Source organism: Sprattus sprattus (assembly GCF_963457725.1).
Source record: "Sprattus sprattus genome assembly, chromosome: 3".
NCBI lineage: Eukaryota > Metazoa > Chordata > Actinopteri > Clupeiformes > Clupeidae > Sprattus > Sprattus sprattus.
The window spans coordinates 43,931,858-43,948,465 of NC_137922.1; the positions used below are offsets into that span (position 1 = coordinate 43,931,858).

Consider the following 16,608-nt stretch of genomic DNA (forward strand, 5'->3'; position numbering starts at 1 on the left):
TATTTCCTGAGCACACTTTTACGGTATTTCCCAATTAAATTAGCAGGTCAATGTTGAATTTGTCTTGTTCTCTCCTAACTCCTCCTGCTGCTATTAACATTTTCCTCAGTTCTTGTTTCTACCTCATTTGTACCAAATTTTATAACAGTCTCCACAGATTATTACAGTCTAGTGAGCACCTTGTCAGAGACAGAAAAGCATCCACCAACTGTTCTTCTCCCATCCAGAATACCCCACACCAGGCACGTGCACAGACATTTTGGAGGGCAGGTGCTCAAAAAAAAAAAAAGGGCGCCCATCACCAAAATTATTAATAAATTAAATCTCTCTCGCTCTCTGGCTTCCACTCCCTTAACGTCTGATACATCAAATGTATGGGTGCCTTTTTTCTGTAATTGGTCCACCTCACCATGCTTGTGCATCAAATCTGAACTTGGGGAATACTCCAGCCACCCATTTTTAGAAAACCAATGCTTTTTTAATGACCGCCCTTCATAATTTTTTTGGGAGGAAAAATTCTGGTTGTCGTTGTAAAACAGGCAAAACGAAGAGATACATAAATATCACGTTAAACAATATGGGACAAGGATAGCATGACCCCGAGAGCTAGCATAGTTTACCTGCTATTTTCTAGCTATGAATTCTCGTGACATTTATAAACTAACATTCAACATACTTTCGAAATTGTTTAAACGGCATTTATACAACACAAAATATGCACTTTCAGACAAATAATGTCATTAAACCTGAAAAAACGTCAGTAAACAGCTGGACAATGCTTTGAAATCAAGTTAGTTGTCTGGTTATTTTTTTAGGAAACGTCGGACCAGTCCGGTTTTCAGACGTATTGTTTTCAGCGGCACTAATGTTGTTAATTTATACAAAGTCGGGGGATTGCACAAACACCGTCATTACCTGTTTGTCTGATGCAGGTCAGTGAAGAAGTAGGCTGCACCTGTTGGCCTGCCGCTCAACACTGATGTGGGGGATGAGGAGGGAGGGGCGCGGAGGGGGCTTGTGAGCACCGCAGATCATAGGCAAAGAATACTTATTCTATGTCTATGCCGCGGAGCATGTCGGGGCGAAATTCTCACAAGAACTCCAAATAAATGCCCCCTCAGATATCAAAACCCATTTGGGGAAATTGATGACGAGAGACTAATTTGTATTCTAGAAATATTGATGATTGAAAAAAAAATTGGTCTCCAGAAAAAAAGGGCACTTTTTCTCAACCAGGGCACAAGGGCTGGTGCTTGAGCACCAGTTGGGGTCTATCTGTGCACGTGCCTGCCCCACACACAAGTGCTTCACCCTTCGATTGTCACTACAGATGAGTATGTGCTCTGAATGCCATGCCTGGCACGTTGTTACACTCACCTCACCTTCGGGAAGCGCACCCTTGCGCTTCACGCACACAGGTATTCCTCGCGCATCCACCAACTGTATTTCTCCCATCCAGAGCGCCCCACACAGGGGTCAACCTACCTGGGGGTCCCTCACACAGTTTTACGGCCACGCCTCGGATGATCTCACAGCGAGCTATCCCACTTCTGACACCATTTGTAGTGAAGGGAAAGTGTGGTCACCCCACCCGGAATCCAAGTAATACGCTCATAAATCAACGGGTGCTTGGAACTTTTCACCCCTAACCCTCATACACAGTAGACCTATGGCTAACTGCTGCCTTTCCACAAGTCTTCAGGTGCCACAGGGATCACAGCACTGTTGGAAGACCACCCGACCTGAAGAGTGCACCTTGACATGCTGCTTCCACCTCTTTTTGCCTACATAAGATGCAGGATGCCCCGGCCCCACCCAATAGTAAGTACAAAATAAGCTTGACAACAGTCTATGTCTACAGTCTACTATGCTGAGCTCCTCGTATTCCCAGCTATCCCACAAAATATTAACTTCCAACTTGGTTCATCTTCATTGAACCCAACTAAATATGCACAAAATGGGAGGAATGGTCAGAAAAGAGGAATGGTCTTTCAACAACCATGGAGGAATGGTCTTTCATCAACCATAGAGGAATGGTGTTTGAAAAACCATAGCTCCTCTTCTGGTCACCCTTCACTGGTTCCCTATAGCTGCTAGAGTTTCATTTAAATCCCTCAGCCTGGCCTAAAGGACAGCCACTGGAACGGCACCATCCTATTTAAAAGCTATACTTAAGCTCAATTCCCACTCTTGACCACTTCACTACTCTGATGAGTAGTGGCTGTCTTTGTAAATTGTCAAAAATACCTCTCTGTGCTTACAGGTTAAAAACGTTTCTGTCTGTCTAATTTATTAATTTGCTAGAGGCCTACTCTATGGGCACAGTTTTGATATTATTTATTGTTGTTATTATCAATTGTATTAATTGGTACCAAATATTGTTTTTGACATCCCCCTGTTAGGCTAGTATTAGTGCCTTTTTTATATATTTTTTTACTTTTGTGTTAGTCAAAAGTGTCTGCTAAATAGTATAACCATAACCATGATGTGCACAAAACGTCTTTGGTCTGATACATTTTGTGGGTCAGGAGGTCACAAAAGGCATTTCCTTACATACTGTAGGCCGAAATGGTGTGAAAAGCGATTAGCTGCACCCTTTTCTTCTTTTAAGAAGACATTGAACAGGTTCTAGGTCTCCCAAAGAAGTCCAAGATGCTCTCTGGCTGGTCTGAGGTGACAGGACTCATCTAATCCAGAATTGTTTTCCTGGCCAGGGCCAAAATTCCTGTGACAATTCCTTTAACCATTATAAAGTAATTAAATGTAACAACACTCACGTGATTTATTGCAATATGTCAACAGCTCAATAAACCTGTGCGACACAAAAATACAAGCAATACAATTATTTTTTATTATTTGATTTCTTCTTTATAAATATGTAATCTTTTCAGTCTATGGTCCAATAACTTGGGTTTTTAATTTATTGGACAAGCTAAAAATGTGGATGATTAAACAAGATTTGAATGAAGTTATAACACAACTGTCAGTACACTTTGGAAAGTTGTTTTATTTATTTTTTAAGATTTGTTTTGGGCTTTTTGCCTTTAATCAGATAGGACAGTGAAGGTTTGGACAGGAAATCAGACGGAGAGAAGGTGAGGAGTGGGATCGGGAAATGACAGCGGGTTGGATTCAGGCCTGTCCCCGTGGGAGTTCAAGCCTGTATATGGTGGGGGCTACTTCTTGCGCCACAGTGCCTCCAGCCACATTGGAAAGTTGCCCTGAAATTGAATAGCTCTGCCCCTGCCAAAAAGGCCTTGACCATGCCATATATGTGTGTGTGGTATAAAAATAATACAGTACATTAACAGATGTAAGGATATTATTTTTTAAATTAAAGAATATGCAGGCCTACCTACATAAATGGACCAGATTAGGAAGACTCAAATGTATCACAAGTTAGATTTAAATTACATAATTAAAGTTTGGGTGCTGCTCATTTAATAACCTTTAAAAGTAAACTTGTTAGTTTATCAATGTGTGAAAACAAAATGACACAAATCCTTATCAACAGCTAAAATAATTAAAGTATGGGTGCTGCTCATTTAATAACCTCTATGAGTCAATGTGTCTGTGTGTGATCGCATGCTTGACGTGGTGTTTAAATATATCAAACCATTCCAGTATTCCTTATTTGGATCCTGCTTAGTTTGCAGATATTCACAATATAAGGACCTGGAGGAACCGAGAAGTTCACAGAGACTAGGGGGTTCCAGTGCACAGTAAGTTGTCACCTGCTTGATTAATCAGGGAGGAGCTGTACAACATGGGTGGCTGCATGATGAACTCTGATATTCTCTGAAACATGGGAGAGCTGGATCAGCTTGGCCATGAAATATGTTTAGTTTTTACTATTTGCATTTATATATAATATATTGTCTGACCTCTTACTCCCATCATTTTAGACTACTTGACGGTTCTTGACATTTCATCTGGTACTGAAAAGAACAGGTAGGTTTATCTGCTTTTGTAACCGACTATCTATTCAGTAACTTAAATAACCTTTTCAAATAATAGCAAACAAGCCAAACGGCTACCAAAAAAAAACATATGCCTATAGTTCTGAATACCCTTTCCAGTTCAGTCAAAACAGTCTTTCAATCAAATGGGATTGCATAGGTATGCAAATCTCTGGGCTGTACACACAGTCTTTGGCTGGACAGTTATCACCTTTTCTGGCTTTGTAGCTACTTTATTCAAATGTTATATCTCCTTCGACCAGGCTTCAGTGAGGTTCTATGAAGACATCACTTCAAATGTTTAAAATACTATAAGAGAAGAGACAATGCACTCAATGCGCTTTAACATTTTTGACACCTACTTTCAGATCTGCTTATGTCTTTCATCCTTGAAAAAGACTGCACATACATCTTGATTAAAAGACAAAGACAACATTTTAAATCCGCTAAATAATAACTACCCTACCCCACGCCCGTAGGGTGCATTTTGAATAGCAAGATACCCATGGTTTAATATGATTACCTGTTTCCCACATTAGATAAATTGTAAATATTTACTGTTTACTTGACTGCCTCATACACAGTCACTACAAAACACTCAAACAATTATCCAGTTGTTAGTTTGTTTACTTATTTCAGATATGTTATGTTGCATGGATGAATTATGTTTCTTACAGTCCCTGGTTGTAATATGTAAGGGATAATGTATAGAACGCAGGTCATTGTCGGGAAAATAAGCCCCGACAGGGCGAACAGCACCCCGACGCGAAGCGGAGGGGTGTTGATTCACCGTGAAGGGGCTTATTTTCCCGACAATGACCGGCGTTCTATACATTATCCCTCTTATTATACGGCTAAAACTAAAAAAATTACTTAACACAGTGTGTCTTTTTACAATGTATTTGTTTTTGTTACTATACGTAGTGTTAAAAAGCAGAGAAATAGTTCGCCAAAGACGTTGAACTTCAAAGACAGTTGAACATTCTTTAGAACACAGCTGCTCAACCGTCCGCTGAAACTCCCTTGATAAGTTACCGTACTACTTGCGGAGTGCTACGAAAGATGTGAATCAGAGGCAAAAAGGCCACTTTCCTTGACAGCGGTCATTAACTGCATAGCAACGGTCAGTTATCGGAAAATAGTTGACCGCAGAACGTTGGGAAGCCCCATTCAAGTGAATGGAGCATTCTACAGCATTAAGAGCCGTGTAATAATTCTTATTACAAAATGACATGTTCATGCCTCTTCTTCCAACAGATAACCTCAACCATGGGGGACGCAGATATGGCCACTTATGGCCCGGCTGCCATTTACCTCCGTAAGCCTGAGAGGGAGAGGCTTGAGGCCCAAACCATGCCCTTTGATGCAAAGTCAGCTTGTTTCGTAGTTGACAAGGAGGAGTTGTACCTGAAGGCTACAATCAAGAGTAGAGCTGATGGCAAGGTCACTGTTGAAACGCTTATAGAAAAAAAGGTATGTTAGCAAGGCTCTTAGTTAAGAAAATGATTAAGTATTTCCATTAAACAGAAAGTTTGTTGCCTTTATCTCTTTATATTGTCCATTTGTTTTAGGAAGTTACCGTTAAGGAGGACGAGATCTTCCCCCTGAATCCTCCCAAGTATGACAAGATTGAGGACATGGCCATGATGACCCACCTCAATGAAGCCTCTGTCCTGTTTAACCTCAAAGAGCGTTACGCAGCATGGATGATCTACGTAAGCTTTATGATTTATCACAGATAAAAAAAAACTATGTTAAAAAAAAAGAGCTGTGAAACCAATCCCCTTTATTTCCCCATTCTAGACCTACTCTGGACTTTTCTGTGCCACTGTGAACCCCTACAAGTGGCTCCCTGTGTATGACCAAGCAGTGGTGGAGGCCTACAGAGGCAAGAAGCGTATGGAGGCCCCACCCCACATTTTCTCTGTCTCTGACAATGCTTATCAGTTCATGCTCCAAGGTAAGCATTCATTTTAGTCATTAAATAATAAGATTGAATTGCATATTTGTTCATGAACTAACAATAAATAAAAAAAGAGATTTATCTAAAATTGCATTTGTCCTTCAGACAGGGAGAACCAGTCTGTTTTGATTACGTAAGTGTCAATGCATGACTTAAAACTTTGCATTATCTTCTATGTTACCCTGTGGCACACACAATTCTTATCTGAAAAATTTCAAATGTTTCATCTAGCGGAGAATCTGGTGCTGGCAAGACTGTGAACACCAAACGTGTCATCCAGTACTTTGCAACAATTGCAGTCAGTGGTGGAAAAAAGGAGGTGGTGCCTGGAAAGATGCAGGTCAGACCCCTTACACATTTATGTGCTAATTATCATAAAGCAACACAAACATTCTCTTCATAACAACATATTCCTTGAACGTTTCTTCCACTTGCAGGGCTCTCTTGAAGACCAGATTATTGCTGCTAACCCACTGTTGGAGGCTTATGGTAATGCCAAGACTGTGAGGAATGACAACTCTTCCCGTTTTGTAAGTTAACTTCTTATTTAAACTCTGGCCTCAGTTCTGTGGTTATTATTTAGATAAAATTACTTATGATATCATTTTGTCTAAAACAGGGAAAATTCATCAGAATTCACTTTGCCTCAACTGGAAAACTGGCTAAAGCTGATATTGAGACTTGTAAGTATAATTATCCTGTTTATATAAAAGTTTTACATTATTGCTGCCTTCATTTTTTTAAAGTTAAAATATATTCTTCCCCACCTAAATAGACCTGCTGGAAAAGTCTAGAGTGACATTCCAGCTTCCTGATGAGAGAGGCTACCACATCTTCTTCCAGATGATGACCAACCACAAGCCTGAGATTATTGGTGGGGTTATTATTTTCAACCAACAATCAAAAAACACAACATGTAATTATCAATTTGCAACAACAAATTATTGTTTTCCCCCTCTATAGAAATGTGCCTCATCACAAGCAACCCCTATGACTTCCCCATGTGCAGTCAGGGTCAGATCACTGTGGCCAGCATTAATGACAAAGAAGAGTTGGACGCAACCGATGTGAGATATCCATGATCTTTTCTTCTGGACAATGAATTCAATGAGAATGACATTCTCATAAACACTAAAGATTAAAAATGATTGATGCGCTTTAACTTTATCTATGCATGTAATTGCAGGATGCCATTGACATCCTGGGTTTCACTGCAGACGAGAAAGTCACCATTTACAAACTGACTGGTGCTGTGCTCCATCATGGCAATATGAAATTCAAGCAGAAGCAGCGTGAGGAGCAGGCTGAGCCTGAAGGCACTGAGGGTAGGTTTTAAAAGTCTACTGAACTTGGGTCAGTTCTAGTGATAACTACTTGGTAGTCTTATTCATTTAAGTAATTTCATTAAAAGATAGATCAGCATGTATATTAACTTGAAGTTGTAGTTTTCCTCCAATTATAGTTATTAATATATTATATGCATTACCTACAACAGAAGCCAGTAAATATTTCTACGATGTCATTCTTAGATATTTTTTAGTGGCCTCTCAATTTAGGTTAAGAATGACTTTCCTGGGTAAAATATTGATACAAATAACTCACTGAAATGCTTTGTTGTTTTAAGATGCTGACAAAATCGCTTACCTCCTGGGCCTAAACTCTGCTGATATGCTGAAGGCTCTGTGCTACCCAAGGGTGAAAGTCGGAACTGAATATGTCACCAAGGGTCAGACTGTGCCACAGGTATCTCACATACAAGGACAATTGACTAAAGACCACAAGGATTTTGACATTGTTTGACAAGAATTGTACTGCTGGTATTTCCTTTTTCAGGGTTCACACCCTTTATAATTGACAACATTTCAAAACTTTTCAAGGACCTTTAATCAAATCTCCATGAATCTTCACAAGCTAATAAATAAGCAAACTGATATACTTTACAGCACAGATTGGGCCTAAACTCTGAAAGAAAAGTAAAACACAACCTTTTCCATTACTTTTCTATTAGACGGGCTATGTCAATTCAAGTAGATACTGTATCAGGCACAACAAAACCATTATCCATGAAAGAGTACAAAAACATAATATATTTCATTAGACCTACATTTAACAAAATAATTATTTCTTGACTTGTCCAGAACCTTCAGTGACTTTACCGACTTTCCTAGCCCTGGAAAATGGGATTTTAAAACTCCATGATTTTTCCAGGATTTCCATGACAGTGGAAACCCTGCCTTGTCTCATCATAGTAAGTAAGTAGTAATTCTTACATATTGTTTTAGGTCAACAACTCAGTGTCAGCCTTGTCCAAATCTATCTATGAGAGGATGTTCTTGTGGATGGTCATTCGTATCAACGAGATGCTGGACACCAAGCAGTCAAGTAACTTCTACATTGGTGTGCTGGACATTGCTGGATTTGAGATTTTCGATGTGAGGACAAAATTATAACTAACATTATTTGTTTCCAGTGACTTAAAAGTGCCACTCTCAAATAATGTTTGAATATGCATCCAACACAGTACAACAGCATGGAGCAGCTGTGTATCAACTTCACCAATGAAAAACTGCAACAGTTCTTCAACCACACCATGTTTGTCCTGGAACAAGAGGAGTACAAGAAAGAGGGCATTGTTTGGGCGTTCATTGACTTTGGCATGGACTTGGCTGCCTGCATTGAGCTGATTGAAAGGGTCAGTTTCAATCAATCCAAATAGCACAGTGTTATATTTGTATAGTTTCATGATGTCCACTTTTATAACTAAACAATCTTATTTTTCAACAGCCCATGGGTATCTTTGCCATCCTTGAAGAGGAGTGCATTGTCCCCAAGGCCTCTGACACCACTTTCAAGGACAAGCTGTATGCCCAGCATCTTGGAAAGAACCAAGCCTTTGAGAAGCCCAAGCCTAAGAAAGGCAAAGCTGAAGCTCACTTCTCCCTGGTGCACTATGCCGGCACTGTGGACTACAATGTTACTGGATGGTTGGACAAGAACAAGGATCCACTGAACGACACTGTTGTGCAGCTGTACCAGAAGTCAGCAGTCAAACTTTTGCCTGTCCTGTACCCACCTCCTGTTGAGGGTAATAACCTGTTCAAGTCAAACGGCTAATACACAAATAGTAATTATATTAGATTATATGTATATAACTTAATTATTCGATTCATTATTTGTATGTCAACAGAGACTGGTGGTGCTAAGAAGGGTGGTAAGAAGAAGGGTGGCTCCATGCAGACTGTGTCCTCACAGTTCAGGGTATGTGTTTCAATATCAAGAAGAAAATGATCAATCAATCAATAATTGTCCCAGCACAATTGACTGTATGATTAAAATTGTATACATTCTTGCCTCAACAGGAGAACTTGGGTAAACTGATGACCAACCTGAGGGCCACCCATCCTCACTTTGTGCGTTGTCTGATTCCAAATGAAATTAAGAAACCAGGTAAAGGGCTTTTAGTAAATTAGACATGTCCATTATTCAACACCTTGTATTTGCTTGAACATTTTACATCCCTGTATTTTCACAGGTTATATGCAGAACTTCCTGGTCATCCACCAGCTCAGGTGTAATGGTGTACTAGAGGGTATCAGAATCTGTAGAAAGGGTTTCCCAAGCAGAATCATGTATGCTGACTTCAAGCAGAGGTAAACATAAAGCAATATACAACAATAACTGATAATACACACTTCATATATGTATTATATGGGTTGAATACTGTTTTTCTTATTATTGACAACAGATACAAAGTACTGAATGCCAGTGTTATTCCTGAGGGTCAGTTCATTGATAACAAAAAGGCTGCTGAGAAGCTCTTGGGATCCATCGATGTTCCTCACGATGAGTACAAGTTTGGACACACTAAGGTGGAGAATGTTTCTATCTTATATCTGTTATTATGGATAAATATTGAATTACATACAGTGTGTCCATTTCTGCTTTCAATCACACACCTCATCATTTTTTGTTCTTCTCTTTTAGGTGTTCTTCAAAGCTGGTCTGCTTGGTACCCTTGAGGAGATGCGAGATGAGAAACTAGTTTCCCTGGTCACAATGACTCAGGCTCTTTGCCGTGCATACCTGATGAGGAGGGAGTTTGTCGCGATGATGGAAAGGAGGTAATGTGTGATGTATTTGGTGGAATCACGCACAAAATGATCTGCCATGAAACATAGCATTGTAGGTTTTTTAATTGTAACACATTAGTTTGTGTTAAATAATTTGCCAATCTCTTAAATATAAGTAGGCTACAAATGTACAAAACAGAGATAATTTCCATCAACACAGATGTATATAAAAGACTGGACTAATCACTGTCAGTGTTTGACAGAATCCCTCTTATCTATTCAGTAAGCTTCAACACGGTTTAATCAACAAACTAACCTCTATTGCAGAGATGCAATCTTCACTATCCAGATGAATATCCGCTCATTCATTAATGTGAAGCACTGGCCATGGATGAAGGTGTACTACAAGATCAAGCCTCTGCTTCAGAGTGCTGAAACTGAGAAGGAGCTGGTTGCCCTGAAAGAGGAACATGCAAAACTCAAAGAGACGTTTGCAAAGGTTGATGCCAAGAAGAAGGAGCTTGAGGAGAAGATGGTGGCTATTGTGCAAGAGAGGAATGACCTGCATCTGCAAATGTCATCTGTAAGTGTATACCTGTACAACGGGTAACAATCCTTCACATCATTGCAATATTCAAATCACTAACTGTCTAAGAATTATGTTTTCAATACAAATCAGATTTCATCCTTTCATCTTGTATGTACTGTAGAGCGAAGAGACTATCAATGATGCTGAGGAGAGGTGTGAGGGTCTGATCAAGAGTAAGATCCAGCTTGAGGCCAAACTCAAGGAGACAACCGAGAGACTGGAGGATGAAGAGGAAATCAATGCTGAGCTGACTGCCAAGAAGAGGAAACTGGAGGATGAGTGCTCTGAGCTCAAGAAGGACATTGATGATCTGGAGCTGACCTTGGCCAAAGTGGAGAAGGAGAAACATGCCACTGAAAACAAGGTTTATATTCTTTAAAAAATAAAAAGAATAATGTTTTATTTTCAAGAAGTCTTTGTGAGGTTTACTGGATATTGATATAAAACTTTCTATGTGTAGGTCAAGAACTTGACAGAGGAGATGGCCTCTCAGGATGAGGCCATTGCTAAGCTGACAAAAGAGAAGAAAGCCCTCCAAGAGGCCCATCAGCAGACTCTTGATGATCTCCAGGCAGAGGAAGACAAAGTCAACACTCTGACCAAGGCCAAGACTAAGCTTGAACAGCAAGTGGATGATGTAAGTTAAGGGCCTGTCTGTGTAAAGAAATGCACGTATAACATTGTGCTACTTAATTACTTCATGCTTTGTATCTGCAGCTTGAGGGTTCCCTGGAGCAAGAAAAGAAGCTCCGCATGGACCTTGAGAGAGCCAAGAGAAAGCTTGAGGGTGACCTGAAACTGTCCCAGGAGAGTGTCATGGATCTGGAGAATGACAAGCAGCAGTCTGATGAGAAGATGAAGAAGTAATGTTGAATTCTATTAGTAACTGATTCATGCAAACATGTACTCCTTTTTTAGTACAAGCAGCCGTTAACAACTATTTTAACTATTTAACAGGAAGGACTTTGAAACAAGCCAGCTCCTTAGCAAGATTGAGGATGAACAATCATTGGGTGCTCAGCTCCAGAAAAAGATCAAAGAGCTTCAGGTTTGTTTCACATCTTTAGTACCAAATAGTGTTAACTGTTATTTGCCTGTTCTTTCTTAGTATAATGTATTTCTTTTTAACAACCAATAGGCCCGCATTGAAGAATTGGAAGAAGAGATTGAGGCTGAGCGTGCAGCTCGTGCTAAGGTTGAGAAGCAGAGAGCTGATCTCTCCAGGGAACTTGAGGAGATCAGTGAGAGGCTTGAGGAGGCTGGTGGTGCCACTGCTGCTCAAATTGAGATGAACAAAAAGCGTGAGGCTGAGTTCCAGAAGCTGCGTCGTGACCTTGAAGAGTCCACTTTGCAGCATGAAGCCACTGCTGCAGCTCTCCGTAAGAAGCAGGCTGATAGCGTGGCCGAGCTGGGAGAGCAGATCGACAACCTCCAGCGTGTCAAGCAGAAGCTTGAGAAGGAGAAGAGTGAATACAAGATGGAGATTGATGATCTTTCCAGCAACATGGAGGCAGTCGCTAAAGCTAAGGTTTGTGACATGTCAACCTTAATGCTCTAGCTAACTTTAACTACACACTAAATCATATTGCAAACAATGATACAAAACGTACATATTCTTGTACGTTTTGTTTTAAATGTTGTCAAGTAAAATTGTAATAATTGCCATAAACATTTCTGACTTTTGTGTTGCTTATTAATTTAACTTTCAAAAACAGGGAAATCTTGAAAAGATGTGCCGTACCCTTGAGGACCAACTCAGTGAAATCAAGGCCAAGGGTGATGAGGCTGCGCGCCAGGTCAACGACCTCAGTTCTCAGAGAGCAAGACTTCAGACTGAAACTGGTGAACTCGGCCGCCAGGTTGAGGAGAAAGATGCTCTTGTGTCTCAGCTGAGTAGAAGCAAACAGGCTTTCACTCAGCAAATTGAGGAGCTGAAGAGGCTAAATGAGGAGGAAGTCAAGGTACTGATACCCGTAAATGACGAAGAAATTGAAGTACATAACCCACATTCTGTGAAGCCCTAAATGAACACCATTCATTGTTCACCAACAGGCCAAGAATGCCCTGGCCCACGCTGTTCAGTCTGCACGCCACGACTGCGACCTTCTGAGGGAGCAGTTTGAGGAGGAGCAGGAGGCAAAGGCTGAGCTGCAGCGTGGCATGTCCAAGGCCAACAGTGAGGTTGCTCAGTGGAGGACCAAGTATGAAACTGATGCAGTCCAGCGCACTGAAGAGCTTGAGGAGTCCAAGTATGTACCAAACAGTCAAAGAAACACATAGAATGTGGATGTGGGTTGTTCTGTTGTTTACAAGAACATATTGACATCCTCTAACTTAAATCGATTGCATTGTCAGGAAAAAGCTTGCCCAGCGTCTACAGGAGTCTGAGGAGCAAATTGAGGCTATCAACTCCAAGTGTGCTTCTCTGGATAAAACCAAGCAGAGACTCCAGGGTGAGGTTGAGGACCTCATGGTGGATGTGGAGAGAGCCAATGGTCTGGCTGCCAACCTTGACAAGAAGCAGAGAAACTTTGACAAGGTTATACCTCTATCTGGAATTTGTGTGATTATGTAGGACAAACTAGGACTCATATTACCTAATATGGACATATGGATTGTTGGTAGCAGCATATGTGAAATTAACCCAAGACACGAACTGTTTTTCAAAGGTTTTGGCAGAATGGAAGCAGAAATATGAGGAGGGTCAGGCAGAGCTGGAGGGTGCCCAGAAAGAGGCTCGCTCTCTCAGCACTGAGATGTTCAAGATGAAGAACTCCTATGAGGAGGCTCTTGACCATCTGGAGACTCTTAAGAGGGAGAACAAGAATCTCCAACGTAAGTCAAGATGGCCTTTAAATACTTCCAAATCAAAGCTTGTTAAGAGAAGCTAAAAATAGTACATTGGTAGATGCTGACTTTGTGTTAAGGGTTTAAAATGTCTTGTTGCAGAGGAGATCTCTGACCTGACCGAGCAGCTTGGTGAGACTGGAAAGAGCATTCATGAGCTGGAGAAGACCAAGAAGACTGTTGAGACTGAGAAGGCTGAGATCCAGACTGCCCTGGAAGAGGCTGAGGTACAAATACAAATTCCAACAGGATGGAGTGGAGCGATTCAATACGACGTCTTAATAAATTAAGCAATTGGTCGTATCTTAAAATTCTATGTTTTACACTCAATTTAAAAATAGGGAACTCTTGAGCATGAGGAGTCCAAGATTCTCCGTGTCCAGCTGGAGCTGAACCAGGTCAAGGGTGAGGTTGACCGGAAGCTTGCAGAGAAGGATGAGGAGATGGAGCAGATTAAGAGGAACAGCCAAAGGGTGACTGACTCCATGCAGAGCACCCTGGACTCTGAGGTCAGGAGCAGGAATGATGCCCTGAGAATCAAGAAGAAGATGGAGGGAGACCTTAATGAGATGGAGATTCAGCTGAGCCACGCCAACCGCCAGGCTGCTGAGTCCCAGAAACATCTGAGGACAGTCCAGGGTCAGCTCAAGGTCAGTGGTATACATATTCAGTGTTTTTATATCACAGTGCTCACACCAATGAAGTATAGCAAACACCACACATTTCTCTGTCAACCAGGATGCTCAACTGCACCTTGATGATGCTGTCAGAGGACAGGAAGAAATGAAGGAGCAGGCTGCCATGGTGGAGCGCAGGAACGCCCTGATGGTGGCTGAGATCGAGGAGCTAAGAGCTGCCCTGGAGCAGACAGAGAGAGGCCGCAAAGTGGCTGAGCAGGAGCTGGTAGATGCCAGTGAGCGTGTTGGCCTCCTGCACGCCCAGGTAGAGAATAATAAAAGATTGTTTAAGCTGATACATTAAACAAACAGTTCCAGCATTAAAAATATAACTGAGGTTGTTTATTTCTCCACACTAGAACACAAGTCTGCTGAACACCAAGAAGAAGCTTGAGGCTGACTTCCTTCAGGTACAAAGTGAAGTTGATGACATCGTCCAGGAGGCAAGAAATGCTGAGGACAAGGCCAAGAAAGCCATCACTGATGTAAGTTTGTTTTTTCTGAAACGGAGCATTATATTTATAAGTACTTTTACTTCTATGTTTTAAAAATACACTATTCCATCATGTAGGCTGCCATGATGGCAGAGGAGCTGAAAAAGGAGCAGGACACCAGTTCTCATCTGGAGAGGATGAAGAAGAACCTGGAAGTCACTGTCAAGGATCTGCAGCACCGCCTGGATGAGGCTGAGAATCTCGCCATGAAGGGTGGCAAGAAACAACTCCAGAAACTGGAGTCCAGGGTAGGAAACAAAATATGACTCTGAATAAATATGTCATAAAAAAACAGGGGTCATGTCTGAAATGGAAAATATTTTTCATGTTAAGGTTCGTGAACTGGAAGGTGAGGTTGAGGCTGAACAGAGACGTGGTGTTGATGCTGTCAAGGGAGTCCGCAAATACGAGAGGAGGGTGAAGGAGCTCACTTACCAGGTAAGAAAGCTCTCCTCTTTCTCTAGAACTGCATGCCAAATCTAAGAGGGGAGGACATTTCTTGACAAACTTTTTTCTCTTTAGACTGAGGAGGACAAGAAGAATGTCACCAGACTGCAGGATCTGGTTGACAAGCTGCAGCTGAAGGTCAAGGCCTACAAGAGGCAGGCTGAGGAAGCTGTGAGTATTTTTCTGCCTTTGCTATACAGGAAAATCTGCTTCTGTTGCAACTTCACATTGACTCTTGTTTTGTTTTTCTGTATTAATTGCACTCAATTTCACATACAACAGGAGGAACAGGCCAATACTCACCTGTCCAAGTGCAGGAAGGTTCAGAATGAGCTGGAGGAGGCTGAGGAGCGTGCTGACATTGCCGAGTCCCAGGTCAACAAGCTCAAGACCAAGAGCCGCGATGCCGGAAAGGTAGGATAATGTTTTCTTAACAAACATTACAATTATTTCACCAATAAACTTTGAAAATGTAAGTGTCAATGATTTTAATTTGTCATCTAGTTAATTATTTTCCTTTGTTCTCTTTTAAAGGGCAAGGAGGCTGCAGAGTAAAACCTCTTAATCCATCTCACTTTTATCTGGATTTAAAATCCTGGTTAATGTGATTATTCAAACAATACATACTGCCTAACAAATAAAGAAACCAAGTGCAGATCTCAGGAAAAGATTTTGTCTTTATTTACAAAAACACAGAAGATCCAGATGAAAAAGAAGGTAGGGAAACCCCCCAAAAGTACTTATCTGTTGGACTATCTAGGGCAGATAAGAATGAGGCTCAGTCACAAGACTTAAATCAATTATTCCCATACTATCCAGCATTTTATGACTCTGTTTAACTCAAACCTTTCAGTCACCTTATTTATGTAATAACTACTTAATACCCTCCCAGTTAAAACTATGTATCCTGTATAACATGTGCCTTCAGTCAAGTCACTTCAGATGCTCAAGTCTATTTTAATCCCTTCTCTTACTCTAGATATTTGGCTAGAAACCCCAAATGGAACCTCTCATCCTTTACTGAACTAATTGTCGGGGAAACAATCCTTCAGTAAATTCATATACTTATTCATGTATCACTGGAATTATCAGGAGCTTTATTCACATGCGACTTCAGGTCCCATCTCACACACCCCGTGTATTACTTTGTGTCTCTACAATCAAATTCCAGTTTTAAGGTGTCTGCGCTCCTCTTTCAAGGCCATCCATTCCCATCCAGCATAAAAAGCACAGATCATTCATTCCACAAATTCCTTCAGTCCGCACATTCACTGATAACTAATATCAGTAACACATATACAAAACTCATCCGCACACACACAACTTATTATACCAGTGATAACAAATATCAATGACATTTACACAACCAATAATAACCAATATTAGCACCACAACTAACCCCAAAACACAATCAATAAACAAAGTAAAAGGACAGTAATTCACTCAATAAACATTAAAACACAGTGCACAGACTTTTTTCCCATAGTTTGGTGAAATGGACACACTACAGTTTTACCACAGTCCCGTACACTGGACTTACAACTAGAGCTAGAGTGGAGTGG

The 16,608-nt window shown here is 41.0% G+C and overlaps 1 protein-coding gene across 1 annotated transcript; it reads left to right on the plus strand.

Annotated features, from left to right (window-relative positions):
* Positions 1–5,228: 5,228 nt before the first annotated feature.
* Positions 5,229–15,708, plus strand: LOC308361547 (myosin heavy chain, fast skeletal muscle-like; the record flags this gene model as incomplete). The annotated part of the gene is made up of 38 exons (XM_080833921.1): positions 5,229–5,432; positions 5,531–5,674; positions 5,763–5,919; positions 6,028–6,055; positions 6,154–6,262; positions 6,360–6,452; positions 6,542–6,605; positions 6,698–6,796; positions 6,886–6,989; positions 7,109–7,247; positions 7,547–7,665; positions 8,205–8,354; positions 8,444–8,614; positions 8,707–9,007; positions 9,110–9,180; positions 9,282–9,369; positions 9,455–9,572; positions 9,668–9,791; positions 9,907–10,043; positions 10,320–10,575; positions 10,703–10,945; positions 11,042–11,218; positions 11,299–11,444; positions 11,539–11,629; positions 11,720–12,109; positions 12,297–12,542; positions 12,634–12,830; positions 12,937–13,120; positions 13,251–13,416; positions 13,531–13,655; positions 13,770–14,078; positions 14,167–14,370; positions 14,465–14,590; positions 14,677–14,847; positions 14,933–15,037; positions 15,122–15,217; positions 15,329–15,460; positions 15,581–15,708. 38 exons carry the CDS (start codon positions 5,229–5,231, stop codon positions 15,599–15,601), a joined length of 5,805 nt encoding a protein of 1,934 aa, XP_080690047.1. The 3' UTR covers positions 15,602–15,708.
* Between the last annotated feature and the right edge of the window lie 900 nt (positions 15,709–16,608).